The 10,035-nt window shown below is 60.2% G+C and overlaps 1 protein-coding gene across 1 annotated transcript in view; it reads left to right on the top strand.

Annotated features, from left to right (window-relative positions):
- MMP11 (matrix metallopeptidase 11) overlaps positions 1 to 9,623 on the top strand; it is a 10,080-nt gene extending 457 nt beyond the window's left edge. The window contains exons 2-8 of the mRNA XM_023763186.1: positions 4,915 to 5,155; positions 5,993 to 6,136; positions 6,220 to 6,353; positions 6,467 to 6,708; positions 6,825 to 7,041; positions 7,702 to 7,959; positions 8,787 to 9,623. Coding sequence (XP_023618954.1) covers positions 4,915 to 5,155; positions 5,993 to 6,136; positions 6,220 to 6,353; positions 6,467 to 6,708; positions 6,825 to 7,041; positions 7,702 to 7,959; positions 8,787 to 8,920 — 1,370 coding nt within the window. The 3' untranslated portion in view covers positions 8,921 to 9,623. The remainder of the gene's footprint in view (positions 1 to 4,914; positions 5,156 to 5,992; positions 6,137 to 6,219; positions 6,354 to 6,466; positions 6,709 to 6,824; positions 7,042 to 7,701; positions 7,960 to 8,786) is intronic.
- The last annotated feature ends 412 nt before the right edge of the window (positions 9,624 to 10,035 follow it).

Below are 10,035 nucleotides of genomic sequence, written 5' to 3'. Positions count from 1 at the left end.
GAGCAGAGGGAGTGGTGACAGGGCCCTCTATCAGGGACAAAGCAGAGCAGGTCTCAGGCTGGTGTCAGCCGCTAGGCGTGTGGCCTTCGTGAGCACACCACCAGGGGTGCAGTGGGCTGGAGGGTTCGGGAAGAGCTGGGCAGGCCAGCAGCTGGGCTGGGGGAAATGGTGTCTGAGCCCAGGCACCTGCCAGTGGCAAGTTTGGGAGGCTTGGAGCCAGGACAGCAGGAGCGTGAGAGCTAGTGTGTGTGTATGTGTGACTGTGAGAAAGTGAGAAAGGAGGGGGGGCCAAGGGTGGAGCATTGAGAACCTCAGAGAGCAAAGGGGTGGGAGAGCAAGGGAAGGGGGAAGAATGTGTGAGCTAAAGAAGAAGTGAGTTCGAGTTTGTGTGAGAGAGGAGAAGAGGAGGGCCAGTCGTGGGGGGGGGGGGGTGACAGCCTGCATGTGCCCAGAAAGCTGCATGCTCCCCTCGAGCTGGGGCTTTGAGGGACCAGTATCAGGGGTGGCCAGGCAGAGCCTGGAGTCAGAGCCTGGGCAACTGCAGGCCCGTGGGCCCCTGGGAGCCCGCCCCACCCCTACTGGCAGCTGCGCCATCCAGTGAGCTCAGGCAGGTATGAAACCCTCGGGAGGTTTGATAAGCAGGAGTGTGGTCTGGTGAGGAGGGAGGTCTGACCGGGCTGGGCCCCTCTGTCCAGCCGCCCCTGCTCTGCCCTGGCCAGCCTTGCCCTCACCGGCTGTGGGAGCAAGAGGAGATAGGATGGGTGGGGTAGGGTGAGTGTGAGGCACCTCAGTCTGGAAGCTCTGCCTCTTCCCCAGCCGCTCCCAGTCCCCTCGATTTTGGGGCTGTCGAACCCGAGCGTTCAGAAATGGGAGAGATCTGGGTTTGAACCATGTGAAATGGGAGAGATCTGGGTTTGAATCATGTGAAATGGGAGAGATCTGGGTTTGAACCAGGTGACCTTAGGTGAGCCCTCTGGTGCCTCTGAGCCTCACCCTCTCGGTCTTGTTGGAAGGGGATGGGAGGTAACAGTGCCCACTGCTGGGCGTTGAGGGTTATTGAATGAGGTAATTTGAGGAGTGGGACAGCCAGGCACGCTGGAGACATTCCGTCACCTGTAGCTGCCCCGTTGATATGGGTGCAGGGTCAGTTGGGGCCAGGTCTGAGCTGGGCTGTTGTCTGTCACTGCAGATATGCAGAGAGCATCTGGGGTCGCCCCGATGTGTTTATCCCCGGGCTGCTGTTGGCAGGGCCAGGAAAGCTATGTAAATATTTATCTATCGCAGTTCAGCTGCTTTCAGGGTTGATGAAAGCCCCGAAGCCCCTGGGACCAGCTGGGGAGGGGTGAGAGGGGGAGATTAGGCTGCAGCATCGGGGAGAAGACGGCCCTGCCTGCCGACTTGGCTGTGTGACTTGGCCAGGTTGCTTGGCCTCTCTGAGCCTCAGAGGGGCTTAATGCTAAATAGAATGGCATGATGATGCTCCCCTGTCTTCCTCACAGCCTCCTGTCAGGGTCACCTCCTGCCAACAGCAGAAGGCATCGCTATGATCAATGATCTCTATTGGACCAAGAGCCAACTGAGGCCCACAGAGGGGCACAGCTGGTCTGACTTTCCCCAGCAGGCTCCTAGTCTGGGGTCCTCCTTTATCTCCCCTCTACCGGATGCCTCCCATTTTCCTGATTGGAAGTTGTCCCAGAGGCTGACCTTGAGCCTCTAGCTCAGCCAAGAGATTGAGTCAGCCGAGAAATTCCTCGAGGATGTTTGAGGCTGTGATTTAGTGCCCGCCAGAGGACGGGGTGAGCGAGCTGGACTCCCAGCACACAGGCTGGCCTTGGGAGGATACTGGCCCAGGAGGAGGGAGCGTACCAGAAGAAGAAACACTTCTCAGCAACGTGGGTTTTGGAGACAGGCTGAGAGCTAAGGGGGTGCGAGGAGAACTCTGGGCGGGGGAGGGGGGAGCGTGAACGTGGATCTAGGACCAGCTCTTACCCCACTTGCTGTGTGACCCTGGGTAAAGTCCTTGACCTCTATGGGCTCTAGAACATGCTTGCTCCCTGGCCCCCAGGGCCCACCACCCAGCTCACTGAATCCCAGCAGCCTTGGGAGGACCAGCATACCCATCTGAGGAGTCAGTGGGCTGCCTGGTGCCAGGCCTTCCAGCTAAGCCAGGTGGCCCCAGGCCAGGAAGGACTCAGAAAGACGGAGTGTGGGAGGTCAGCGGGGCAGGGAGCATGTGTCCCATCCCAGGAATGGGGAAAAAGAAGCCAAGAGCTATTAAGTGATGGGCTTCCCCCGAAAGATCCTATTGGCCGGAGGCCTTCTTTCTAGTGTCTTCTGCTCACTCTCTTCCCAAGACCCAGGAGGGTGACACAGAGAGGGAGCAAGAGGCCTTTGATATGGGGAGACCCTGCAGGAGTCACTCTTCTTCTCTGGGTTTGCAAGCTCCCTTCTGACTGCAACTCCTGTTTTTACGATTTAAAGTCTGGAGACTTTGGGGGAGCTGAGGCCAGGTGGGTGGTGGGAGCGCTAGGGAATTGGGTGACAGCAGAGTCCCAGGTGTTGGACAGGAGAGCTCACAGGGGCAAGGAGCAGGGCCAGGGAAGAGGCTCTGCCAGATGCTGCAGCAGGCATTACAGAAGGAGGGCATGCGGCCCGTTGCCATGGCACTATTCCCATTTGATAGCCGGGGAAATCAAGGCCAAGAGAGGACAGTGACTTGCCCAGGACCACTCCGTCCAGGGGTGCGGTGGCATAGAACTGGGTCTTCTGAATCTCAGTCTGTGGCTCTTTCTACTGCACGGAGAGTACCATGATCCAGGCCTCTGGGGGTGGACTTGGTGCCTTGTGGGGGCAGGAGAGGAAGGGATGGTGTGTGTGTCCATTCCCCACCCTCCCTCCTTGGCTGGCTGCTCCAGGCCACACTGGGAGCTGAGAGAGAGGAGGAGAGATTTCTGCCCAGAGGCATAAACAGAGCTGGCCTCGCCCTTCCCAGCGAGGGTCCTGTACCCCTGCCCCGGGGTGGGGGAGGAAACTGTACCCTGATGGTCAGGGGGGGTGTGGGGAGGGGAAGGGGCAGCCCTCATGGCTGGTCACACAAGCCTGGGCTCCACATCCTCAGTGTGAGACCTGGCACATGTGTCACCCCCACCTTATGGGAGGAGCGGGGAGGTCCAGTGAGCCCGCCTGCAAAGTGCCCGGGAAGTCGCAGGTGCTTAATATGTTCCCATCCCTTCTCTTCTTCACCAAGGTGAGGCCAGCTGGGTCCCTCCTCCAGGAGAAGGGGGACTTCAGCCCAAAGAGCAGAGCAGAGGTAGCAGGTAGGGCGGGCTGCGGCACCGACAGCCTGCCATCTGCCAGCTGTTACCTGGGCAAATTGCTTAACGTCTTTGGGCTCCATTTCCTCGTCTGAGAAATGGGCATGATGAAGGTGGAGTCTGGTGAGAGGTCCCATCAGGGGCTAAGAGTGATGGGCAGGGTCCTGGCCTCGATACAGGGGAACTGCAACAGTGATGAGTACTTAACAGCACAGCCCAGTACCCAACCGTTCAATAAGCAAGCTCGGACAGAGAGAAAACCGGTTCTGGGCCCCACATACCAAGTAGCTCCATAGCCGCCTCGGGGTTCAGAAGACCCCTTCATAGCGGGGTATTCTGGGGGGTTGAGTCGGGTGGCTCTGGGGGGTTGAGTTGTTGGTGGCTCCATAATTGGGAGCTTGAGGGAGGGGGGCGAGAGCCCGGGGCCTGGGAGAGCTGCCAGAGGCTGAGGCCGAGGCCAAGGCTGAGGGTGGGGCCTGGGTGGCCCGGCTCCCACCCCAAATATGGCCGTGGGGAGGCCACCGCTGCCCAGACCAGGCAGGCGCTGAGTCTCTCAGCAAACTGCGCCACATGCCTCTCCTCCAGCCTTGCACAGTGTCCGCAGCCCCCCTTGGCCTCGGCCGGGTCATCAGAGTCCTCACCTGGCCCCGCCACGCCCTGGCTGGAGGATTTCGCAGGGTCTCCCAACCTTTCTGAGCTTCTGCTTTTTTCATGAACTAGAACTCTTTTAGGAACCTTGGGACTTTCAGAGGGTGGCAGCTCCAGTCAGAATCACTTGGCACCTGGGGCTCTTGCTGGGGCTGGGCAGCAGGTAACTGCTCCCTACCCCCCCCCACACACACACACACTCAGGCATGGAGGGGGCAGGAAGACCACATCTAGCCCTGCCATGTGCACCCAGCCCTGGTAAAGTGTGAGCAGAACTGCCCTCAGAAATCAGACCCATTTTCCAGACTGGATGCCCTTACTGGGTACCTGGCCCCAGGCGATGTGCCTTAAATGCATTACCTTGGCTCATCCTCAGATCAACACTATGGGGAGGAATTAGCCCCATTTGTCAGGTAAGCAAATCAAGGCAGACTGCAGCCCCTCCACACTGAAGAGTGTCTGCGGTGGGAGTCCTGGGGACTCCAGGGGTAGCTTACATGACATGGGAGCTGGGACTGGAAGGGAGGGAACTCAGGAAGAAAGGGAAGTAGATGCTATTTGCTGGGGCGGGTTGGGGGGAGCGGTGGGGGAGCATTCCTGGGTGTGTGTGGAGAGTCCTCGGAAGCTCAGTGGGGTCCATTCCTGGGTGTGTGTGGAGAGTATAGTCTCTGTGCCCCCACTCAGACCTCGTCAGCCCAAATGGCCAGAGCAGGTGACAGGCAGCCCTGGGCCCTTCCAGGCGGAGTGGCAGGCAGGAGGAGGCCTTGCAACAAGTCATCAGGAAACCAGTCAGCTCATGCCAAAGGCCGGCAGTGTGACAGGAGCGCGCCTTCTCTTGCCCTCGGCTTGCCCAGAGACGCAGCAGACTGGGGCTGAGCTTGGCTGCTGACAGCCCACAGCCCTAACAGTGAGCCATGAGGAGTAGAGGCCTGACCTGCCCCCCCCCTCCTCTCTCCTGCCCAGGACACCCACCGCCGCCACCTGGTGAGGAGGGGGCCTCAGGCCTGGCATGAAGCTCCTCCAAGCAGCCTGGCACCTGCCCCTGCTGCACAGGAGGCTCCTCGTCCTGCCGGGGGCCCCAGACCACCCCGCTGCGGCGTGCCTGACCCACCTGATGGGCTGAATGCCCGCAACAGACAAAAGCGGTTCGTGCTGTCGGGTGGGCGCTGGGAGAAGACTGACCTCACCTACAGGTAGGGCCCTCCGCCATGAGCAAACTCTAGAACACTGTGTGTCTGTGTGTGTGTGCCCCGCCAACCTTACACCTGCTTCTTGAGGCACGCCAGATCTCCATGGTTAACAAACCTGTGTGTCCACTGGCCCCTGAGCCATCCATGGGCAACACTCCTGAACCCCAACTTAGATTGTACACAGACAGCACCCCTCCACACATATGCCCTCCCATGGCAGAGGGACAGTGCCTCTGTCAGCCCATGCCTGGCCGCCCCGCAGACCTGCTGGCGCACAGCTCTCGCTCATGCAGGCAGCTTCTATGGGCATCTACTAAGGACCAGGCCCTAGGACTCCATGGGGAATGAGGCAGCCACTGCCTGTCCTCTTGGGGAGCTGGGTGTTGACCTTGTCGTTGTTCCAATCCAGGATCCAACAGGGGTGAGGGGACAGGTAATAGCTCAGGTGACCTGGGGCCCCTGATGCAGAAGCTGAAACTTCTACCTCGTGCAGATGGGGACTCGTTTTGGGAGAGAAGGCACATGAAGACTACTGTGGTATCAGATGGCCTGGGAGCTGAGACTGCTGGGGGCCGCAGAAATGTCTTGGGTGGGAACTGGGAACTGAGAGGGGGCAGGTCAAAGGGTCAAGTTCTCCCCACAGTGAGCGGTCCAGTCAGGTCTATAAGGTGGGTCTTGGGGCTCCTGGTCCGGTGTTCTTCCCACTGAATGCGGACACCTGTGTGCATCCACATCAGTGCACCACACCTGAGGCTCACCTACCCTCCACTGAGCGACCCTGGCCCAGTAGCCATCAGGGGCTGACCCTGCCCTGACTGAGGCTCCTCCTTCTCCCCCCAGGATCCTTCGGTACCCATGGCAGCTGGTGCGGGAGCAGGTGCAGCGGACGATGGCGGAGGCCCTGAAGTTGTGGAGCGAGGTGACACCACTCACTTTTACTGAAGTGCATGAGGGCCGCGCTGACATCATGATTGACTTCACCAGGTAAACCGGTGGCCTGGAACCCCTCTGGGGACAGCCCCAGCTGTCAGCAGCTGCTGACTCTGCACCCCCCCACCCCTCCACAGGTACTGGCATGGGGACGACCTGCCATTTGATGGCCCTGGGGGTGTCCTGGCCCATGCCTTCTTCCCAAAGACCAACCGAGAAGGGGATGTCCACTTCGACTACGATGAGACCTGGACTATTGGGGACGACCAGGGTATGGCCTGGGGACCATTTTCCAGAATGGGCAGCTGAAGATCAGAGAGAACGGGAACTTTCTGAGTCCCTGAGCTGGGGTGTCTGCTGCAGGAGGCCATTTTCCTTTTCTAGGCACAGACCTCCTGCTTGTGGCAGCCCATGAATTTGGCCATATCCTCGGGTTACAGCACACGACGGCTGCCAAGGCCCTTATGGCCCCTTTCTACACCTTCGGCTACCCACCGAGCCTCAGCCCAGATGACCGCAGGGGCATCCAGCACCTGTATGGCCGGCCCCGGCCAGCCCCCAGCCCCAGGCCTCCAACTCTGGGCCCCCAGGCTGGGGTGGACACCAACGAGATTGCACCACTGGAGGTGAGGTGCCGGAGGGTGGGAAGACAGGAGGTGAGGCCCTGCACCAGCTCTTCCACCCCCTGGTCTCTATGGCTCCAATGTGGACTCTTTCCTGGCCCTCTCCCCCCAACCGCCAGCCGGAAGCTCCACCAGACGCCTGTGAGGTCTCCTTTGACGCGGTGGCCACCATCCGTGGCGAGCTCTTCTTCTTCAAGGCAGGCTTTGTGTGGCGGCTGCGCGGGGGCCAGCTGCAGCCTGGCTACCCTGCGCTGGCCTCGCGCCACTGGCGGGGACTGCCCAACCCCGTGGACGCAGCCTTTGAGGATGCCCAGGGCCACATCTGGTTTTTCCAGGGTGAGTGGGGGCTATGCTCACATTTCCCAGTGCCAGGAGTGCCATAGCCAAGGGTTGGGACAGACGGACAAATATGATGGGCAGGTGCTCTGAATCCTCAGGGTCAGGGGAGAGCAAGGCTCACTGCTCTGGACACAGCTGGGAGCCTCCCGGAGGCGGTGGCTCTCAAGGTGGGCGTAGAATAGAAGGCATTGCACAGTGGGCCACGCACTGGCCTCCAGCTCAGAGGGAGGGACATGATTCACCTCAAGGCACAGCTTGGAAAAGGTAAAGCAGGGATCTGATCTGGCGACCCCGGAGCCTGTGCTGTTAACTCGAAACTGGCAGGGAGCCTGGAGCATTCCAGGTGGCAGGGACTTCATAAACCAAGGTCCAGCCAGGACCTGCCGTGACAGGGCTAAGGCCCAGGGGGTGGTGAGCAGTCAGATGCTGGGGAAGGGACAGGAGCCCGGGCACCTCTCTGCGACTTAGAATAACCTTTCTCACGTGGTGTGTCCCAGCGCCTGCCCCACCCCAGCTTACTCCTGCCGACTCCAACTCCCCCTGCACTGAGGGTGCCAAGCAGGACAACAAAAGTCTGTGGTGGTGGCCGCTGGGCAGGCCCATGATGGCTGCAGTGTGGCAGCTGCGCAGCCCCATCGCAGCCTCCCTTCTCCGCAGGGGCTCAGTACTGGATATACGACGGTGAGAAGCCAGTTGTAGGCCCTGCACCCCTCTCTGAGCTGGGCCTGCTGTGGTCCCCGGTCCACGCAGCCTTGGTCTGGGGCTCTGGGAAGAACAAGATCTACTTCTTCCGAAACGGATACTACTGGCGCTTCCACTCCGGCACCCGCCGTGTGAACAACCAAGTGCCCCGCCGGGCCACGGACTGGCGAGGAGTGCCCTCTGAGGTCGATGCCGCCTTCCAGGATGCGGACGGTGCGTTGGCGACGGGGTGGCTGGGGGGAAGCGGTGCAGCAGCTGCATCCGTTTTTCATCACAGGTCCTTTGTCCAGCACTCTCCCCAGCCAGCCCCCTTCTCGTGCCTGGGCAGGGCTACACCACGAGGTTGCAGATTAGACTGAGAGTCCGAGAGGTGCAAGGATTTGCCCGGGTCCCTTGGTCACGGCTGGTAATAATGACCATCGCACACTGGTGACGCTCCGGACACCTCAGCTCCCTAAATGTCTCCCGCAATTCTCGGGTGCTGTACCTGTTAGCAACCCAGTTTCCAGAGGAGCAAACAGAGGTTCGGGTGATGCGGTTCCCTAACTGAGGCCACCCAGGTGGACGGTGGGTAGCTAGGACCACCACCCAGGCAGGCCCTGCTCCCAACCATTGAGCCATCTGGCTTCTTGCCATCTCCAAGGTCTCGGTTGGGGACTCACCGTCCAGTGCTCTCTCTCGTGCTCTCCCACACTGGGACCTGTTGGGAGAACTCTCTCTCGGTGGCCTCGGACTCTAGGTTGCCTATAGCACCCACAGGACTCAAGATACCCATATGTATCCGGCTGGTGGGTGCAGTGATGTGGAGGGCCAGTGAGGGGAGTGGGCCTTGCTTTCCTGGCAGATAGGAACTGGGCCTCCAAAGCACCCCCATCTGTCAGGCTGAAGGGCTCCCCCAAGGGAAAAGAGGTTCTGGAGGCCTGCAGGTTCCAAGGGACTCAGCCGTGGCCAAGGTCTGCCCACCGAGACCTCCCCCTGTGCCCATCCCGTGGCACAGCCTGATGTCCACTCGCCCAGGCCTGACCCTCCTTTCTCCCCAGGTTACGCCTACTTCCTGCGCGGCCGCCTCTACTGGAAGTTTGACCCCGTGAAGGTGAAGGTGCTGGAGGGCTTTCCCCGTCGTGTGGGCCCCGATTTCTTCGGCTGTGCAGAACCTGCCAACACTTTCCACTAACCCTGGCTTGGATGCCCTCAGGGCCCCTGACCCTTGCCCAGCCACGGACTTCACCTAGAGACCTGTGGCCGTCTTTGTGACTGTGGGCATCAGGCATGAGACGGAGCCTGTGTCTCGTCAGACATGACAACTGCAGACAAGGCCACGCGGGTCGTGGTCACCTGCCAGCAACGGTCTCAGACTGGGCAGGGAGGCTTTGGCATTACAGGTGGGGGTGGCATTGGGCCTGCCCTACCCAACCTGTGCAGGTCACCGTCGAACCTCAGGGAGCTGTCCTCGCTCTCTATCCCCATCCCTCAGGAAAGGACCTCCGTAGGTTTGCGGGAGCTGGAGCCCTTGCTCTGTCCCTGCTTCGAGGTTCCTGCAGGGGTGTTAGCACATGGATCCTGGGGCCCCATGGCCTTCTGCCCTTTCCTGAGACGTCAGCTTGGAACTGGCTGCCTTCCAGTTGGTGATCCTGGAGATCTGTTCCCCCGAGATCCGGGCCAGAAGGTCCAGAGTCAGCCGGGGAGCGGGGTGCTTCCTGCTGGAGACCCGGGGCTCTGAAGGCCCCAACATACCTCAATCCTCTCCTGGGCCAGACCCTCCCCATCCCCCTCATCCTAGCACTGAGACCTTCCAAAGCCATGTAAATATGTGTACAAAGCCTTTTTTTTTTTTTAAATTGAGGTTTCTCATTAAACATGGTCATGATAATTTCCTACCTGCTTGCCTGGGGTTTCTCTGTGATGGGGAGGCCAGGATGGGGGCAGAGCTGGGCTCGGGAGGTGGGAGGGCTGTCTAGTTCCACCACAGGGCTCAGCTTACTGTCAGGCATAAATCGCAAAGTTAAGGAAGGAATGGAGAAGGATCCTTCCCCTCCAACACTCATCTGATGCACCCGCCAAACCAAATAACCACCTGGACCCTGGAATCCTGCCAAGCCAGGGAGCCTTGGCTCATGCCAACACCACTCAGTGTTGTCATCCTGCCCATTCCCGCGGCAGGAACGGCTGTGGGCCCGGAACTGTTCCTAGGCGCCCTCTTATGTGTGTCCTGGGGGGGAAACTGAGGCACAGGCACCTCGGGCCTCCTCCCAGCCTCCAGGCCTCACTTCCTTTCTCCTCCACTGGGTA

This window comes from Myotis lucifugus, unplaced genomic scaffold, assembly GCF_000147115.1.
Source record: "Myotis lucifugus unplaced genomic scaffold, Myoluc2.0 scaffold_276, whole genome shotgun sequence".
Taxonomy (NCBI): domain Eukaryota; kingdom Metazoa; phylum Chordata; class Mammalia; order Chiroptera; family Vespertilionidae; genus Myotis; species Myotis lucifugus.
Note: the sequence above shows the minus strand (reverse complement) of the source record. Positions and strands in the feature narration are given on the sequence as shown.